The 20,822-nt window shown below is 41.7% G+C and overlaps 1 protein-coding gene across 2 annotated transcripts in view; it reads right to left on the bottom strand.

Moving 5' to 3' along the window:
* Positions 1–10,708: 10,708 nt before the first annotated feature.
* The window catches only part of Ccdc14 (coiled-coil domain containing 14), a 35,578-nt gene continuing 25,464 nt past the window's right edge, over positions 10,709–20,822 (bottom strand). For both annotated transcript variants that reach the window (XM_021184924.3, XM_029470199.2), the window contains exons 11-13: positions 15,364–15,582; positions 15,152–15,284; positions 10,709–13,965 (exon numbers count right to left, since the gene is read on the bottom strand). In XM_021184924.3, coding sequence (XP_021040583.1) covers positions 13,041–13,965; positions 15,152–15,284; positions 15,364–15,582 — 1,277 coding nt within the window. In that variant the 3' untranslated portion in view covers positions 10,709–13,040. The remainder of the gene's footprint in view (positions 13,966–15,151; positions 15,285–15,363; positions 15,583–20,822) is intronic.

Here is a 20,822-nt window from a genome sequence, read left to right as displayed (position 1 = left end):
CTGAAATGAAGACTCACTCTCACCGTAGGCAGTGCCTTTTAATCAGAAAAACAGAAAGCTGAGAAGGTGATTTCTGTTTTCCTTCCTAGCATTGGGAACCTCTTCTCTTGTCCCTGTAGTTGAAGAGTCCAGGCTCTCTGGCTTTTGGACTTCAGGACTTAGAGCAGCGGCTCTCCACATCCTCAGACTGAGAGGAAAAGCATCAGGTTCCCTGGTTCTGAGCCCTCCACACTTCTTGCATCCCAGTCTCTCTAGGCTGTAGCTGGTCTGTCATTGGACTTCTTATTCCCCATGATTGTATGAGCCAATTAACCTAGTAGAGCCCCTCTCATGGCTCTATTTCTATTTCCCCTCTGGGGAAACCTAATATCGTGATGATAATAACCCCCAACCAAACAATCTCATTTTTTTTTTAGAAAAAATTACTCTATGTATATGGGTGTTTTGCTTATATGCACATCATGTGTATGCTTAGTATCCATGGAGGTCAAAAGAGAGCGTCTGACACCCTGGAACTAGGGTTATAGACAATTGTGAGCTGCCACATAGGGACTAGGTGTTGAACCCAGCTTCTTTAGAAGAGCGGTCAGTGTTCATAACCTACTAAGCCATCTCTCCATCCCTCAAAATGGAATTTTTAAGGGTTGGGAAAAAAAGCAAATCTACTGGGGGAAACTTGTGCTCTGGATTAGCCCAGCCCGTTTTAGAATGGGTCCCTCCATGTCCATGTACCCACCAGGAAAACCAACTAATTAGGTCAACAGCCCTGGCCTGAAGAGAGGCTTGACATTAGGAGGTTAGCTAAGACAGCAATGTTCCCGATTCCTCTTCTCTGTGGATCATCCAGGGCTCATCTCTCAGCATGACTGAACTTAAATGGCCTTAGTAAGGGATGCATCCAGCTTTCTTCTCTGGGAACGTGAGAGGCAGCCTCCAATGTACACATCCCAGCGAGCGAGGTTCTGCCTGGGAAGCTCCTTCCTGTGGTTATGTTGTTGATCGATCACAATGCTAATAAAAACCTACTCAGGGCATCCTAGTGACAGAGGTCCTAAACGCTTACGAATAAATTTAACCAAATGATTTGAGATCAACGCTGTCAAATATGGACAAACGTACCAAAGGTACAAGATGGGATCTTAATAAACTGAAAGTCATATCATTTTCCTGAGAGGAAAGAATTCACACTAAATGAAATTCTAGAAATTTTAATAAACAATTTTATTGCTGCTGCAATTAGAACTCTAATAAGAGTTTTTTCTTGGAAGTAGATAAAATGATTCTTGATGTAAAATAAAGAATTCTGAAGGACAGCTAATAAAACTACTTAGAAACGTAGGAAAAGGACTGAGGAGATGCCTGGGTAAGTACCAAGTACTCATCACACAAGCACTTTGGATCCCAACAACCACTTAAATGTCAGATGGGCGTGGCAGCCTGCCTGACTCCTACAAAGGATTCCTAACTAGCTACATTAACTCTAGATCCAACGTGAGACCCAGCCTCAGTACATAACGTAGAGACCAATAGAGGAAAGCAACAGCTGCGGAGGTAATCTCTTGTGCACTGTGAGAAACATCACCTGTCTCCGTTCTGTAAACCTCTTTTCCATCACCTCGTAGTTTCATAAAGAGCTGAACAGCCTTTAGTAAAGCAAGCGAGGAAAGGCAGGACTTCTGGGCAGAGGCTTCTGGGAACTCTGGGAAAGAGTCAGATGTGAGAGATTTGCCAGCAGATGGGCAGGTGTCAGTTCTGAGGAGACATGACAAGCCACATGGCTGGATGGAGCTAGGTGGTTGGATGCACTTAGATGAGGTAGTTGAGAGATGGCCAAGCTAAAACTAAGCTTTTATAATTATTAAGAAATCTCCGTGTCATTATTTGGGTGGCTGGTGGCAAACATCAGCCTTTGGCCGCTATAGACATGTGTACATATGTGCCCATTCATCTGTACACACATGTACCCCCTCATGTGAGAACAGTCATAGACATACAAACATACACCACATACAAATACACACCTAAAAATGTATGAAGAAAGAGTAAATGTGTACGTACCAAACTGTTAAAATATTAAAACTACGACAAAACTGAATTGAAATCAACATGATATTAGTAAGAACATAAAACGTATTCATGGTACAGAGTAAACAAATGAGAGTTGTGTGGTTTTTGGAGATGTTTGTCAGCCGAAGTGACAGTTCACTCGGAAAATGATAAATTACTCTGAAAACACTTGCAGATACAACTGGCCACAAATCTGAAAGGAAATAAAATTTAAAATCAAGTATGGGGTGGGGTGGGGGGATGTGACTATAATCTCAAAAAATAAAGTGATTAAAAATGAATACAAGTACATTAAAAGTTTAAATAAGAACAGGTTTGAAACATAAAGAACAACGCCTAGGTTACATGTATAACCTACAGTTTAGGGAAACTTTTTTTTTTTTTTACTAATAACTAAGGAACTTATAAAAGGCAGGCATGTTTGACAACTGGGACATCTATATCGGACCCCCTCCCAAAGAGTCTAGGGCCATTGCGAAAGAGCAGGGAGGGAGAAGACTGTAAACACCAGCGGCCAGGAAGGATTGGAGAGAAATTATGTCATCTGACACAGGACTCCTGCTCTCATGAGCTCAGAGCAGTTGGGGTTGCCCGTGCAAGACTTGCACAAATCAAGCCAGTCGACCCTCTAGCATGGAGTGGGAAGGGTTTATGAGCCCCGAACCCTAACTGAGGAGCTACGGACAGTCAATAGCATCTGAGGGAACTCCCAGTGGATATATGCATTAGTAGATGGGCAGCACAAATTGGAGTCAATGAGTTATTAAAAAAAAAAAAAAAGAGGGCATTGGGGAGTGGGTAGGTAGATGGGGATGGATTGGGAGGTGTTAGAGGAGGGGTGGAAGAAGAATATAATAGAAAATACTTGTATGAAATCCTCAAGAAATTAGTAAAAATGTATTTTCAAAAGTCAGGCATGTTTAACCCTATACAAGTAATTCTCGTAGGTGGGGTTATAGTAAAGATTTCTGCAAACATAGTTAATAGTAATATGTCTGAGTATCTCCTACCTGGCTTGCTATGACACAAAGTATCCTTTTCCACAAAGAATCCTTTCAAGGCAATGGACAACAATTAATAGAACATGGAGCAGGTAATATAAATAGTTCACTAACAGTAACAAAGGATGGACAAACATGAGCTTGCTGAACTTCTATGGAGACCAGAGAACTAGCAATGAACGTAACAAAAGCATCACTTGGTGTCTCACAGAGGCCACCACTAGCAACTTCCACAGAGCTAATGGACAACAGGAGAATTTCTATAAGTCATAAGTGTAATGGGCCGAAACACAGCAAATAAGCTTAATCCATAACTCCATACTCCTACGAAACAGAGGGTCTGATAGAATCACTTTGAATTTATAGGTTAATTTGAAGAGTAAATATATTGAGTTATGTATACATCATCTTTATGTATTGAGACCTGTAATCAACTAATATTGTATAATGCTCCATTTATTTATCATATAAAGATCTTTATGTCATATAAAGAGCTTGTTAAATTTTTATGGGATTTAGTGAGTCTAGTGATTAAATGATCACTAGCTTAGGCAGACAGCAACAGAGAGTGGGAGAGCATGGGTCAATGTCTACCCAGTGAGACATTTTGTCAAGTGTGTGCTTATCGACTAGCCTTGATTTCCTGTCTCAAACACTCCATTTCTCTGCACTAAGACAGCTAGTGTGACCCACAGGAGAGTGAGGGGAAGAGAGAAAAACAGCAGCTGAGGAAGGGCGAAGAAAAGGTGGCAGAGAAAGAGGAAAACAAAAAATAATTTATTTTCTTTATTATTGATAATAACAATATTAATAATAAGGTTATTTTTCTCCATTCATTGAATGCCTGGGTTTGAAAAATTATTTTTCCTTTACCAGTTTCTCCCTGCCAAAACCAAAACTGCCACCCTGCAAGAGGGTCTGTTCTGTTTGATTTGGACCAGCTGGCTTTAAGATATTTGTTTTTCATCTCTTCTTCTCTGGATCTGAAGTTCACAGCCAAGTGCAGAATCTGAAAAGGACGGTGGGGTAAAACTACATGCTTGGCTGTGTGCTCCCTACTAAACAGCTGACCATATTCCTCATTACAAATGTCAGCATGTCCGCTGCTTCAAAGAGGGCCAAGTTCTGGGTAGTCTGTGGTACTTCTGCATGGCTCCATTGGAATCTCCATGAGACAAAGGTATAAGACAGTACTGGAGTCTGGAAACTGAGAGGACTCACACTGAAAGCCAGAGCCAATGGGAGAAGAACATGAATTTTTAATAATGACGTGATGAAATTGGCCAAGTAGCAGGCAGAAATCTCATTTTACTAGTCACAAGTTAGAAGATTTTAAGAACAGGATGTCTTCATAAAGCAAAGGAAAACCTGAGGATTTTGGCACATACACACACAAAGACACACACACACGAAGGGATCTCATGCAGTCAGCACTCAACAGGGTTATGTTTGGTCCAGAGCATTTGTATGTTATCCCACTTAATACACATAAAGACTCCCAGAGGGAATTCTTGGGCACTACAGCATGCCCCTGTCTGTGGGTCCCCATGTGTTCAAGCAGTTTTGACAAGTCAGTTGACATCAGGAAGAAAACATAAAAGAAACTAGCCTGAAAAATCATTCTACCTGATTTAAGGTATTCCCTGGAATTAAATGAATATCTGGGTATTTTAATTCCATATTTTGGTTTTCCCATGTCTACTCATTGTGACTTCAAGGAGAATTAGGCCAAAACTTTGCAGTAAATGTGAGCTTTTCCTTAAGGACAAATGACTATTTATTTGGTCAGCCTTGAGGAAATGGCTGTCCTAATGTGTTAAAGTGGTATCACTTTAACTCTAGGAATGACAATGTGTTTGTCTGGAAACTGCAGCCTTAACATGATCTATAGTATGTGATGGCTTAGAGGGCCAACTCAGTTGTTGCCCCTTTTAAGACAATTGTAACAAGATTATAGGAGATAACAGTTGAACTGTATTTCGTTTGATCAGATCACATGCACTCATCATTGCTGGGATCTATATTGTAAGAGACTCATTGATGAACTGGCAGACATCCGAACCAAGACAAGAAGATGGTAAAGAAGGGCTCCTCCAATGCCACAATGTTGGGCCCCATTTTGGCCCTGATTTGGGCCTTGAGGACAAACCTAAGCCTGGCTCGAGTTTCTGTGGCTTTGTGGGAGAGCCTAAGCCTGGCTTAGAAACTCTGTAGCTGTAAGGTTTGTTTATATAATAATGTATATATTTTCCTTAAGTTCCTCCTTTAGGGAATGTTCTCCCTGCCAATGTTAATGACTCCATAACCAGAAACAGCAGGACTCCAGGAAGAAGAATGTGTCTGGTGGTGGCTGTGTCCTTCAGGATAGCCCTGAGGGCTGTGGGAAAGAACTTTGAAATCATGAGTTGTTTTGTTTTTTTTTTACAGAATTTCTCAATTATGCAAAATGTAAGGATGCAATATGAATTGTGTGAGGGGCTTCACAGACCTGAAAGAACAGAGGCAGCTGTAACAATGAACCAGCTTTGTCAGAAATATATTAAGGGAGGAGATAAAGAGATTTAGGGAGTGACAATTGCAGGGCAAGATCTCACCCAGCTAAATTTATTGTTTGTGTTTGCAGTTGAACAAGGAATACTTTGGATTTTTAATCTGGAATGAACTACAATCCAGTAATGGAGGACACACTTGTGATCCAGATCTTGAGGCTGGAAGACATGGGCTTTTGATCTGGATCTTGAGAAACAGTGGCCATGAAAAGGTTATATCCAGGCATGGTGGTACACACCTTTAATCCCAGCATTCAGGAGACAAAGCCATGCAGATCTCTGAGGTCTGTCCACAGAGCAAGTTCCAAGACAGCCAAGCTTAAGCAGTGAAGGAGTTGGAAAACAGAAAGCTAGTGGTAATGTAACAACAAGGGGCCATGTTCCAGCTCCAGCAAGCAGCAGACGTCAGCAAGTTTTGTTATGTGGCTCTGTCTTCAGAGTCAAAGGGCCAAGGTCATGAAAGGCTAATTTGTGGGATAATGAAAAGGGAACCTGGGGTACATGATTGAATTGCTATTCAATTACTAAGGACATAGTTTATGCAAAATAAAATACTTGGGCTTTGGTCTGCAAGAGAGAATTATATTGAGCAGAGAGCTATCTCTGTAGAACCAAAACAAGTTAAAGACCACCTAGCCCCTTCCCCTCTGAAGGGACTTCCAGAAACATAGCGGGCAAAATGACTAAGTACAGCTGCTGTACTGGCTGGTTTTGTGTCAATTTGACACAAGCTGGAGTTATCACAGGGAAAGGATCTTCAGTTGAGAAAATGCCTCCATGAGATCCAGTGTAAGGCATTTTTCTCAATTAGTGATGGGGGGTGGGCTCCTTGTGGGTGGTACCATCTCTGGGCTGGTAGTCTTGGGTTCTATAAGAAAGCAAGCTGAGCAAGCCAGGGGAAGCAAGCCAGTAAGTAACATCCCTCCATGGCCTCTGTATCAGCTCCTGCTTCCCGACCTGCTTGAGTTCCACTCCTGCATCCTTTGGTGATCGACAGCACTGTGGAAAGTGTAAGCTGAATAAATCCTTTCCTCCCCAACTTGCTTCTTGGTCATGATGTTTTGTCCAGGAATAGAAACCCTGACTAAGACAAATTGGTACCATAATAGTGGGGTATTCCTGTGACAACCTGACTATGTTTTGGGGAGAACTGTGGAAGGACTTTGGAACTTTGGTCTAGAAGATTGGTGTTAAGAGCTCTGTGAGATGTTGTATAGGAGCTTGAAAGATAATGTTGAGAACAGTGCAGAAGATGGAGGCTTGGCTTGGGAAATTTCAGTGGGAAGATTAAAGACTCTTATCAGTGCCATTGCTGTTTTGATTGTGAAGATTCTGTGGTTTTGGTTAGCTGGGGCTGAAGAATCAGCTGTGATTAACAAAATACTAGAACTACTAAAGCAGAAACTTTGCATTCCTGGGACTATTGATGCTGGTTAACTGGAGCTAAGAAAGTAGTGGTGATTAAGAAGAGACCAGCATCATTTAAGTGACATCTTCTGGAAAGTGTTTTCTGAGAGCACAGAGACTGTTACAGAGATAGTGGAAAGTTGTACCTTGTGCTGTGGCTGGACTTGGTAATGTGTAAGAGTCACCCAGGTGGTACTAGTTTTGAAGGCATGAAGGGGTCATGAAGAGCAGCTGAGGTTTGGCACTGTGAGAGGCCATGGAAGGCCATTGGTGAAGGTGCAGCCTCAGTTGCAATTGATGGCCCAGGACTGAAGGGGTCATGCAAAGGAGTTGAGGTTTGGCACCATGAAGAGAGCCTGTGAGAGGCTGTTGGTGAAGCCTAGTTACAGCAGAAGACAGCAGTGTTTGGAGATGCTAGTACCATGAGATGACCACCAAGGACAGCAGCAGCAGTGGAGTACAGCTAGCTGGAGCCTAGAAGACAAGATGTGTGCTACAAAGGGCAGGGCCGGAGAAGTGACTCAAGCCCTTGGAGGAGCCCAGAAGATCATGAGTTTTATCCCAGACATTAGATGATTGAAGTCTGATTTTGCTTTCGATTGTGACTGTGCCCTGATATATTTTCCCTCTTCAAGAAAGAAGGTATTTTATTGAAGTCCACAGTTAAGAGACTTTGAGTTTTTAAAAGATATTGGATATTTTAAAGGGATTGAACTTTTAATATGTAAAGACTGTGGGACTTTTAAAGTTATTGAGATCTTGGGGATGAATCCGAAACTAAGGGTTGAGGCTTAATAGTGATGTGTTGGTGTGTCAAGTTGACAAGGGGTCAATTGTACTGGCTGGTTTTGTGCGTCAAGTTGACACCAACTGGAGTTATCACAGGGAAAGGAGCTTCAGTTGAGAAAATGCCTCCATGAGATCCAGCTGTAAGGCATTTTTCTCAATTAGTGATCAAGTGGGGAGAGCCCCTTGTGGGTGGTACCAACTCTGGGCTGGTAGTCTTGGGTTCTATAAGAAAGCAAGCTGAGCAAGCCAGGGGAAGCAAGCCAGTAAGTAACATCCCTCCATGGCCTCTGTATCAGCTCCTGCTTCCCGACCTGCTTGAGTTCCACTCCTGCATCCTTTGGTGATCAACAGCAATGTGGAAAGTGTAAGCTGAATAAACCCTTTCCTCCCCAACTTGCTTCTTGGTTATGATGTTTTGTCCAGGAATAGAAACCCTGACTAAGACAGCTGCCAAAACAAAATGAACTGTTCTCAGAAAAATAACCATAACAAGATTAGCAGTTCCCAGAGAAATTCCCCCTACCCTGCCCCACACTGAATTCTGAGAAAAACCACAAACCACCCTGACCTTGCTAGAATTCCCTGTGACATTAATAGCTGTGATGTTAATAGCTGACCCATAAGTTCAAAATGTACTGCTGCTTTGCTGACCAAATCATAATAACCCACCATAAGGGCAGGCAAAGTGAGTCACTAGGCCAAAGGTAGTCACCCTATGCAACTAACCAACACCTGAGAAGGTTACCTGCTACACCAACGAGAATAAGCCAGCTAGCCCTGTTGCCTAGATCTGCCCCTTACAAGGTATAAAAGGTGTGTTGTTTGTTCTGGGTCTCCCCTCTGGCTTGTGTACTGAGAGGGGGTTCCCCAACGCATTGAATCAATAAAAATACTCTTGCTGTTTGCAGTGTTGCCAGTCTCTGTGGTCTTTGTGAGTGAGGGTTTTTTGAAGGACTCCAACATCTCAAGACAGTGTGATCTCCAGCAGAGAGCTATCTCCAGCAGAACAGAGCTGTCAGCTTGCATCCATCACAGACTGAGTTGCTGCTCCCAAATACCCCTTCTTTAGGACCCCCGGTCTTTGGCAAATCTTAACACCTATGTGATAGTTACCTAGTGCCATGGGAAATGAAAACTGAGTAAATCCTAGTCCTTGCCCTCAGGGGGCATGCAGGGTAGAGAAGGCTGACAAGCAGCGTGGTAGATTCCAGGAGGAACTTGTCACTGGGCAAAATGGATCCTGGATGTGCTTGGGGTCTCTCCAGTACTGTCACTATAGAAGAGACTCCCCTCTAGTTAAGTTATAAAGATGGCTTCTAAAGTCTTTTGAAACTTAACTTGAAAGTTAGCTTCTTCAGAAGTTTCTAAGATTTTACCATCTGATAGTTCTTTGGGAGGCCCAGTTCAGGCCAATTTCCTTAATTTTTTAAAAAAAGATTTAGTTATTTTATGTGTATGAATACTCTATCTGCATGTACACCTGCATGCCAGAAGAGGGCATCAGATCACAGTATAGATGTTGTGATCTATATATGATTGTGAGCTACCATGTGATTGTTAGGAATTGAACTCAGGACCTCTGGAAGAGCAGTCCACTGCTCTTAACTGCTGAGTCATCTATCTGGTCCTGCTTTACATAAATGTAAGCCCAACTCTCTACAAGTTGAAATTTCAAACATGGGGGAAAGTGTGAAGCTTCATATGTAAAGTGAGGAACATTAAGCAAGTTTGAAATAGAAATGAGTAGACTTGAGTAAGGGAATGTTTGTGCCAATAGAATCCAAATCTACCTGGTTACCTGCTTAGATTCTGAAAGCCTTATATGTGTAAGTATAGAAATGGGCCTCAGACTTCAGTGAAACCATATGCCAAGTCCCTTACTGTGCACCCCCTGAAGGATCACTTCACAGGGAGCACTGATAACATACTTAGTTGTGAGTTGGCCGCATGCTTTTCTACCAAGGAAGGTTTTACAACTCTGCCCTGCTTCCTGTGTGCTTTAAGTGTTGCTTTGGTTGCTTTTTCAGCCTTGCTTCTTTTTACCCCAGACGAGAACTGGAATTTCCCCCCAAGGCATCACAGAATGAGAAGTCTTCCCTCTATATTTAATTCTCATCTACTTTCTCTGATAGTAGATCACAAGACTCCTTTCAGCCATCAACCCCAGGAGGAGGAATGCTGTACAGAAGGCAAGAATGTGAAGAGGCCTGCTGGGCTTCCTCCACTTGGTCCATCAGCATTAGATCATAGTTTTTGTCCATTTACCTACGGCAGCAGTTCTCAACCTTTGGATTGCAACCCCTGTGGGTGTTGACTGACCCTTTCACAGGAGTCCCCAAAGATCACCAGAAACATGGATACTTATGATTAATGACTGTAGCAGAATCACAATTATGAAATAGTAATGAAAATAATCTTATGGTTAGGGTCACCGCCACATGACACAGGAAGGATGAGAACCACTTATGTATATAGTTGTTTATGCTTCAATCATGATGTCAAGAAGTCTCAGTGAAGGACAGGGCAGAAAGAACTTTTAGGCAGCTGGATTATGTGACTTGTTGGAAGCTGAACAAGAACAGATCCATATACCTAGAGGATAGAATAACCCAACTTGATGAGGACAGAGATTTCAAGTAGCATCTTTTCCAGGCATCGTCCTATCCACCTCTTCTGGCTGTTTATATCCTTAAAAAACAAAACCACAGATTTTTTTTCTGAGTTCTGTGAGCTGTACTAGCAAACTTCGTTACTTTTCTACTGTGATAAAACACCAAGACCAAAGGCATCTTGGGAGGAAAGGGTTTATTTAATTTAACAACTCTCAGGTCACACATACTCTATCACTGAGGGAAGTCAGGGCAAGAACTCAAGGCAGGAACCTGGAGGCAGAAACTAAGGCAGAAGCTATAGAGGAACAGTACTCACTGGTTTGCTCTCCATGGCTTCACCAGCTTGCTTTCTTATACAATCCAAGACCACTTGCCCAGGCATGGTACTACCCCTAGTGTGCTAGGTCCTCCCAATCAATCACTAACCAACATAATACCCTATCTTATGCAGGAATTTTCTCAGTTAAGATTCCTTCTTTCTAGCTAGGTGTGGTGGTACACACCTTTAATTCCAGTACTGAGGAGATAGAGGCAGGCAGATCTCTGAGCTTGAAGCTAGCCTGGTCTACAAATCGAGTTCCAGGACTGCCAAGGCCATAAAGAGAAACCCTATTTAAAAGAAAACAAAGCAAAGCAAAACAAAACAAAAAACACCCAACAAACAAATTCTCTCTTCCCAGATAGCTCTGTTTATGCTAAATTGACAAAACTAACCAACATACTGATCTAATCTATTAAGGGGGTCCTAAGGACCCTGATGCATGGCTGCTCGGTCAGTTGTGGACTTGTGACTAACATCTGAGGCAGATGTCAGTCTGCACTGAGACCACAACGTATTTGATTCTACCTTCAGGAAGATAATATCTGAATGGAATTGGATTAGTGTTCCTCTACAACCAGTTGGTTGATAGTGAGGTGAAACCCCAATGCATCCTGGGATCACAGAAATGAAGTGTTGCCAACATATAGTAAGAGAAACGAATTCTTCCTGTATCTTCAGAATTACCATATTAAAAAAATCTTATTTACTTAAGATTGTCTTTTTCATTAGTGTACACATTTAAGTGTGTGGGCATGGATTTACCATGGAGCACACGTGTAGGTCAGAGGACAACTCTAGGATGTCAGTTCTCTCCTACCCTCACATGGTTCTGGGGATTGAACTTGGGTTGTCAGGGTTCTGCAACAAGAATCTTTCCTTGCTGAGTCATCTAATGGCCCAGATTTGCTTGTGTTTTTTGAGTAACAGTTGACATGGGAGAGCAGAAAGATGACCCAGTTTTCTTCTTTATATTAGTTTGTGTTTCGGAACTTAAATGGTGAAGAGTGGTGACCTGTTATTTCAAAATAAGTAAACAAATTCATGTATGAATACTGGAAGGAAGTATATTTAAAATGTTAATAAGTCTTTAAAATAGTTTACAATTCATTTTAATACATTTAGAACCTAGAACAAACAAAAAAGAGCCCTCCCCATAAAGCCTAAGCAATATTAAGTAGTCCCGCAGGGTCCTCCAGAGGTTGTAGAAGCAGGAGAAAATTTGGAACCAGCAGACTACTCGAACGCCAGAGGCTGTCCAAGAACCAAATTCAACTCCACCAGGCAGGTAACATGTACCGAGAGTTACTGACAGGGCAAGACTTGGTGTCTAAGAGTTAATCTGTGTTTAACAGAAAGCCATAATAGCAGGTGAGTAAGAACTGCTGGGGCTTGCACTCAGGAGCCTGAGGGAGGAAGATCTAATGTCGGAAGTCATCTTGGGCTATATGGCAAGATAGGCCAAAGGGCTGGTATTAGGAAGCAGAGAGGGCAACATAGTCTGTTAATTATAGAACAGCGTTCTCAGCTAAATGATGGGGAATCGGGTCAGAACGGCAGAGTTACCCCCAGTGCTGAGATTTGAAAAACTCCATCATTTCCAAAGACATTAAGGAAAACCCAATAATTCTTACTAAAAAACAAAATTACTAAGGTAAAACTTGGTTATTTAGCATTACCTTATCAGTCGGACTTTATTTTCAAAGGTCTTAAAACATGCATTCAGGACAAATATCAATAAAATGCCCAAGATTTAAGGACCATATATTAACCAATCATCGGTATTTCCCTGGACAAATCAATGCTTTGTATGAGGTGGGTACACCGGCATCTTTTCTCTCTGAAATGTTAATGCACGCCATAGACAGCCCTAGCTTGTAACACAGTATTCCCATACACAAGCACACTATCATGAAACAAACTACAACTATTCCAAAGCAGAGAGGAAACTTTAAACAGTACTGACTCCTTTCCTATTCTCCTTCCAGCCAGCCAGAAATCCTCGGTACCTGCACCAGTGACCCAGCAGTCGCACAGTGAGGAACTCTCTGTGAAGCTCAAGCTGTCAAGTAACGCACCGCAGTACTTGCTGATCTACAACTTTCTTCTCTCAGCAACTGTTGGTTTGTATAAGAATTTTTTTATAACCTTCAGGTGTTAAAATATTCTAACAGTAAATTTACTTATTATTTCATACATAATTAATAATAAAAAGTGTTCTCTCTAGGGGAACCCAAAATACACTATGAATAAGTTCTGCTCTTTAAGAAAAGCACTCCGTCAGTCTCTCCCAGACTCATTTCTCCAGAAGGCCGGTCTTTAAGGAATTCTGAAGTCGAGCAATATTGGCATCCAGTGCTGCCAGGCCGTTTCTGAAGTCCTGTTCATCATGAGATGTGAATGTTGAGAAAGAGGAGATGCTCCAGTCTGACATCAAGTCAGAATTGAGAAAGCTGCTGTCAGGAATAATACTGCCCTTCACTGGAACACCGGGGCTGGGCTGAGCTGATGGGCCATGATGTGTGGCCTGATCCTTTGCGTGCTCGGCAGCAGCAGGGATCTTACCAATAGCTTCTTTGATTTTCCTGAGGAGCTGCATGTCCTCTGTGTCATACGTGCTGGAAAGATCTCCGGGTGCATCTTCTGCTTCATTTCGTGAGGAACAAACTGCAGGTGCACGTGGCTTACTTTCTCTTTTAGAGGCCTGTGCACTGCCGCTGACTAGCTGTGCTGCAGCAACACTCAGCTTTGGCTGGGGGGATAGTCTCTTACAAAGTGGCGAGTGCTTTTTAGAAGTGCTTCTTGCAAAGGGGATATAAACTGTACTGTCCACGTTACACCCATCTTCTATTACAGTGAGGGTTTCACAGTCCATATCGAAATCCTCCACTGAAGCAGCAGAGACAGTTCCAGATGCAGAGCCCCCATCTGCTGTCCCTGCATCACTATGGGGAGGCCTTTGTGAGGGCAGCACACTTTCACAGAGTCTGTCTGGTTCTATGGCTGCCTCATTGTTAAGCAGCTTTGAATGTATAAAGCTGTGATTTGTTTCTAATTTATTGAGGTAGCTCATTATGGAAGTCTGAGCAGGGGCTGGGTCCTGTTGAAGTTGTTGATCATAGACATTGAGAAGTGATTTGGTGAGGCTATTCCCCATCCTGCAGCGGGCAGTATCCACACTGAGATCAGAGAGCAGCTTGGCCATGCTGTTCTGTAAAGTTCTGCCAAGACGAAGTGAGTAATTACTGATTGTTTTACTCAATCCTTTAACGTGTTTCTATATGCCTCTATCCTTTAAAGGAAGGACAGAAGGCGAGTGTGAACATTAGTGTTGGAAGGCTTTGGCAAAGAAAAACAAGATAACAAATGACAAAAGATCTTGCTTTATATCAAATCTACTATCATATGTAAAAGTAAAGGCTCATAATTTTTTTCTTACGGTATAGAGATATTCTCAAGCAATGTTGCAAACTGAGCCTCTGAGTTAAAAAAAGTCATACTAGTAGGTGGTATTACTAAAGCAAAGCAGAATTTCTATATCCACTTATTATTGTCAAGTATATTTATAAAACTAAGCATATTGCATATAGCACATGATTTATATATAATAGACATCTTTATAATTAAAATGGATCTGGAATGATTAGTATCTGGGGTTATTAAGGCATAGTCAGATCTACTGTTTTATAAAACATTAAAAACATTAACTTCTTTTTTTTTTAATTAGGTAATTTCCTCAATTACATTAACATTAACTTCTTGGAAATATTTATAAGTAGACAAAAATTCAGTGAATAACAAATGTCTCAAAAGAAAACTGAATGTAAGGCTTTTATAAAAGTATAAAAAGTAAGATAGGTTTATTTATGTGGGAAGAGACTGAGTAAAGAATGAAGACATTTTGGGGGGCTGTGGCCAAATCCCTCACTTTTCTGATGAAATGAAGTGACCTACCCAACATCACATGGCATGAGATGAGGATGGACCACATCAAAGCACATCATGGATTAATTATTCTGTGGTTCCCCCAGACAACTCTATTCCTATCCCAGCTTTATAACTTGGAGTTTATGGGCGTTAAGTAATGTGGACAAAATACTGAGATAATCTGCAGCCGAGCTGAGAGTCCACTCAGGTCTCTTTGGTATCAGTCAGGGAGCTTAACTACTTCACTACACACTGTCCAGTTTTTCATCAGACACATTAGTTACCCACCACAGTCTACAACCTCATGGTGTAAACAGCCTTTAAACAGGTCTCGGATTTTTAAAGTGAAATAGAACAAAGGATTAGAAATTAAAAGAAAAAAAAAAGACAAAACAAGAGGGAAAAAGGAGGAAGCAAGAAGGCCTGAAGTTTACGGAGCATCTGTTAAAGGTCGGGCTTACCCAAGGGAAGTAAGGCTACCTGGTTAATTCTCTAAGTCGTGCAACCTCAGCATCTCGCTGGCGCAGTGTTATTCCCAGTATCTGACTTTCCTTTTCTGCAGTCTCTAGCTTAAACCGCGAGTTCTTCTCATTGGCCAAGGCTTCCTCCAACTCTAAAGCAAACACAACAAAACCTGCTTAGTTTCCTTATTGCTCAAAACCAAATGACTGTAGCTAGAGACAGATACACACCCATCTTCACCCTGGTCATCTCAATGTCAAACTGCTGTTTATTATGAAGCAGAGTCTGCTCTTTGTCTTTAAATAAAGTGGTGAATTTTTTGTTTTCCTCTCTCTGGTTTTCTATCACTTTTAAGAGCTCTTCATTTTTACTCTGTAGTAACTCCTGGCTCTTCAGCGACTCTTGCAGCTGATTCTGCAGCGACATATTCAGCGACTGAAGGGAAAACACTGTAAGATAAAACACATCAAATAGTTGTTTCCCAATTTTTAAAAGACACCTAAAAAATGTGTCTTTTAGAAAAAGAAAATCCCCTGAGTTCACTGATTCCCTCAGTGGTAACATGCACAGTGCAATAGAAATACTATATCTATTTAAAAAAGTAAACAGCAGAAGTAATGTCTTTCTTTCCCAATTGATGTTTTAGTCATAAATTGTTTTTACCTTATAAAACAAATGAGTAATGCATGTGCAATGTAAATATCTCAAACTCCAAAAAATTCTCAATGATATGCCTCCCTTTCTCCATGCTAGCTCTCCAACCAGAATCAATTATTATCATTTTGGTTACTTTTCTGGAAAATACTAATGTAGACAATGATTTACATAAAATATATATTTAAACACAAAGAATCATACTATCCCATGTTGTGTGTAAATGTAAAACATGCTGGTTCCTTTGCCTGGGGTCACACTCTCGGCTTAGCTCCCGACCTTAGCATAACATAGGCCATATATGACAAACCTATAGCCAACATATCAAATAGGGGAAAGTTCAAAGAATTTCCACTCAAACAAGGAACAAGAAAAGGGTATCCATTCTCTCCAGTTTGATTTAACACAATACTGAAGGTCTTAGACAAGAGAAGCAAATACAAAAAGTAAGACGTCAAAGGACCTCTATTTGCAGATAATATGTTTCTATATATAACAGATCCTATACACTCCACCAGAAAACTCTGAATTGAAAACACAGTCAGGAAGTGGCTAAATACAAGATTAACATACAAAATGACTAGGAGACTTTTTACACCCAATAACAAATACACTGGGAAAGAAACCAAGGAGACAATCCCATTCACAATAGCCACAAAACCCAAAAATCCCAAATAAAACAAAACAGAAAAACCCTAGCCAAGGTTGTGAAAGCTCTCTATAGCTAAACCTTTAAACTATGCAACTAAGAAATTAAGGAAGACACTAGAAACGGAAAGACCTCCCATGCTTAAGAGGTGATAGGATCAATGTTGTAAAGATGGCCATTCTACCAAAGGCTATTTACAGACTCAATGAAATCCATATTCACTGTGGGCAGGCAAGATGGCCCAGCAGACAACGGCACTTCTGACCACACCTGATGACTTGAATTGAATCCCTAGACTTACATGATGAAATAAAGGAAATGATTTTCACAAGTCATCCTCTGCCTACAACTATATATCATGGCAAGGACATGTCTACATTCATACACAAATGCAACACACAAAATAACAACTTAAAAGAGATTTTAGGGGCTGGAGAGATAGCTTAGCTATCTTTAAGGCCAAACCAGTACCTACATGGTAGCTCAAGTGCAAGAGCATTTATTTTTCCATGGTCTCTGCTTCAGTTTCTGCCTCCAGTCCCTGGGAATCCAATGCCTTCTTCTGGCCTCTTTGGGTACCAGGCATGTATATGATGCATACATGTAGGCAAACCACACACACACACACACACACACACACACACACACACACACACACACAATTTATTAAACACGTCCAATGACATTCTTTATATCAATAGTAAAAACTATGTATTTTAAAATTCATATGGAAGTACAAAAAATTTCAGATAACCAAACAAAGAGACACAGAGATCAATGGAATAGAAGAGAAGAGAAGACCCAGATACCAAGCCATTCCACAATAGACACCTGCCAGCATTACATACTGGAAAAGATCACCTCTTTAACAGATGGCACTGGTAAAACTGTCTACAAGTAGAAGGATAAAACTAGATCTTTATCTCTCACTCTGTAAAAACTCACTTCCAAATGACTCAAAGAACTCAACATAAAGCCTGAAACACTGAAACTGCTAGTGGAAAAAGTAAGGTGTATACATCAAGATACTGGAATAGGGAAGGACTTTCTGAATGGGGCCATAGTCATTCAAGAAATAAATAAGGCTGGCTTGGGTTTTTTTGTTTGTTTTTTGTTTTTTTGTTTTTGTAAACCTGTCACAAACCAGAGTCATCTAGGATTAAAAACAAAACAAAAAACACCTCAATTAAGGAATTACTTCTATCAGTTTGGCCTATGGGCATATTCTTGACTTATGATTGATGTAGGAAGGCCCAGTCCACTGTGGGAGGTGCCATCTCCCGGCAAAGTGGTCCTGGGTTACATAAAAAAAAAAAAAAAAAGCAAGGTGAGCAATCCATTTAAGAGCACTCCTTCCTGTATCAGTTCCTGCCTCCAGGCTCCTGCCTTGAGTTTCTGCCTTGACTCTCCCTCAATGACAAACTGTGACATGGAAGTATAAGCCAATTCAATCCTTTTCTTCCTCAAGTTGGTTTTTGTCATGGTGTTTTATAACAGCATCAGAAAGCGAAGCAGGCCAGAAGCCAATGACTGACAAATGGGTACTCATGAAATTAAAAAGCTCCTATACAGCCAAGGGAACTGTCAATCAAGTGAAAAGCCAGACAGCAGTATGGAAGAAAATCTTTGTCAGCTATACCTCTAACAAAGGATTAATATCTAGAATATACAAAGAGTTCAAGAAAATAAACACTAAGAAAATAAACAAACCAATAAAAAAATAGGCTATGGACTTAACCAGAGTTGAAACACAAATGGCTAAGACATGGTTTTCTAAGGCTCAACGTCATTAGGCAGCGGGGAAATGCAAATCTAACTAGTCTGAGCTTCTGTATCACTCCAGTCAGAAGGACTCTCCTCAAGGAGACAACGGCAGCAACTGCTAGCTAGAGAACCACAAACATTTACTCAGGGTTGGAGTATCCCCCACTACGGAAATCAGTATACATCTCTCCAAAAGGGAAAAATACAATCACCCTCTGACCTACATCTGAGGATACCCGAAGGATTCCATTACTCTCCTACAGAGGCACTCTTGTCTGCCACTGATGCATGGATAATGAAATTGTGGTACAAATACACAACGAGATATGATTCAGCCACCAAGAAATACGAAATATGCAGGGAAATGAGAAGAATTAGAAAATACTGCGTCAATAAGGCTGTCCAGGCCCCGGGGGGCAAGTGCTGCATGCTTCTGTTTCACATGTGGATCCTAGATCCAAATTTTAGATTTTATGTTCAACTTGGTGGGTCTGTGGAGCTCAGGAAGGAGGAAGTGCCCATGAAAAGGTAAATGGAATAGGAACAGAGGGAGGGATAGTAGAATTGTGTGGTATAAAGAAGAGGGAAAGAATATTGACGGTTATAGGGTTAAGCAGGGACAGGGGTGGGGTTATGTGGAAGAGGACAGTGTCAGAGTGGGTTACTCAAAACTAAGAGTGGAAGTAAAAACATGGAAACCCAATCCTATGTCTACAAATTTTAAAATATACATTTTTAAAAAGAGGACTTTGACCAGAGGTAGCCTGCACAGGCAGACAAAGCTACTCCCAGAAGACATCGGATATTAAACGAAAATCTCAGTGCAGAACGTGAAATACCTTCCTGTAAGTTATTGGTCACGGAGGCCCTCAAAGCCCCCAACAAGAGGCTCCTGCCATTGGTTTTGGTTGTTTACCATAAAAGGATGGTAAGAGTCTCCTGCTAAAGGCACGTTGGTTGCACAATGTAGAGAAATCAACCTGGAGCTGGCCAGGAACCCTCCTACCTAGGTTTCACAGTGCTGGGAGAAGCTATGCAGACTGCATATTAGGGGTGTAGGGGAGGAGACACAAATCCTTGTATCTAGAAGACCTAGAATGCTACAATAGCGACCTGCTAGGCAAGATGTGCCCATTAAATAGTGCCAAACTTTCCGACTGGATCTGAGGCCTGCTGCACAGGAGGGAATTCATACTGTAAACCTTATGACTGGAGAGGTCACAGGCCCCAGGGGACCCCACTGTTGTTTTGCTATACGGTTATGCTGTCCAACTCTCCTCTAAATATTCATGTTTGTACTTACAGATCTCTGGTGTTCTTGGTCTTGGGCAGAGAAGGCTGTTTTTACAGTGGGAAACATCGGATGCAAAGACTCCTGTCTGCCCTGAGTACTGGGAGCAGCTGACTGGGAATGCTGGGCCATAAACGGGACATCTCCACAACAGTCCTCCCCAGGTTGGATGATGGGGAGGAGTGCCCAAGTGCTGTCTTCTGGACACAGCCTGGTCATGCCACTCATAAACTCATGGTAGCTTTGGTGACCGTACAAGATCAAACCAGTTAAAACTCTGCTCTGAAGAGTTATGGGACATGGAGACCCTACCCCCAATGGAGGAGCTATTTACAGTTGAAGGATCATGAGGGATGAGTCATTTGTGGGGGGGAGGTATATCAATGGTAGGTTGCCCATACTCCAGGGGACGGCCACGCACTTGGGAATAACACAACTGTGCTCAGTGGGTTTAAAAAACAGAGGCCATGAAGCTGGACAGGGACTGTGCTAAGATGCCTGCTGGGGGAAGGCAGAGGCTGTGCTAGGGGAAGGCAGGGGCTGTGCTGGGTGCCTGCTGGGGGAGGTTGGGGGCTGTGCTGGGTGCCTGCTGGGGGAGGGTAGGGGCTGTGCTGGGTGCCTGCTGGAGAGTCAGAGTGCAGCATGAGTGGTGGAGATGATGAAAAGGCACTGTGTGTATGCATGAAATTCTTAAAGAGTAAATAAAAATGACAAAGGCACAGGGCACCATTTTGATTGGCTTACGCAGTCTTAAGTGACTGCTTACTGTGTATGGATCACTATTAGAATCTGGATATACTACAGTGAACAACATAGACCCCCAAGGTCCCTCAAGGAGCTGTTTAGTAAAAAAATTATTGTAAACAGTAATAAAAAGTGTACTAAGGTAAATGAGTAAGAGAATACAAAGAATATGCTTAGAGAGGCACTCATAAAGGACCCCCCCGGCTTCCTTTCTGGCCTCCTCTCTGGCCTCCATCTTACCCACACTGTTTCCTGAGAGCAGAACCAAATTGAACTATCGCAGACTACTCTGGTGAAGTTAAGCACTTTGTAAAGTGTTTGCTCGTTGGTTGCTCGAATTTTCTTTCCACGTTGTAAGTGGTAGTTATACATTAGAAGAAATATGCCTTATGTATTACAAAAAAAAACTTTTCCCTATTTCACCCATACTGTCTGAATATATTTTATCATTAAGAAATTGAAATAAAATTCTAGGGCATCAATATACTTCTTTTTTTTTTTTTTTTCCGAGACAGGGTTTCTCTGTGTAGCCCTGGCTGTCCTGAAACTCACTTTGTAGACCAGGCTGGCCTCGAACTCAGAAATCC

The sequence above is a fragment of the Mus caroli genome, unplaced genomic scaffold (genome assembly GCF_978045245.1).
Source record: "Mus caroli unplaced genomic scaffold, Mus_caroli_1 scaffold_17, whole genome shotgun sequence".
Classification (NCBI taxonomy): domain Eukaryota; kingdom Metazoa; phylum Chordata; class Mammalia; order Rodentia; family Muridae; genus Mus; species Mus caroli.
The sequence above is the reverse complement of the archived record's forward strand: the minus strand, read 5'-3'. Positions and strand labels throughout refer to the sequence as shown.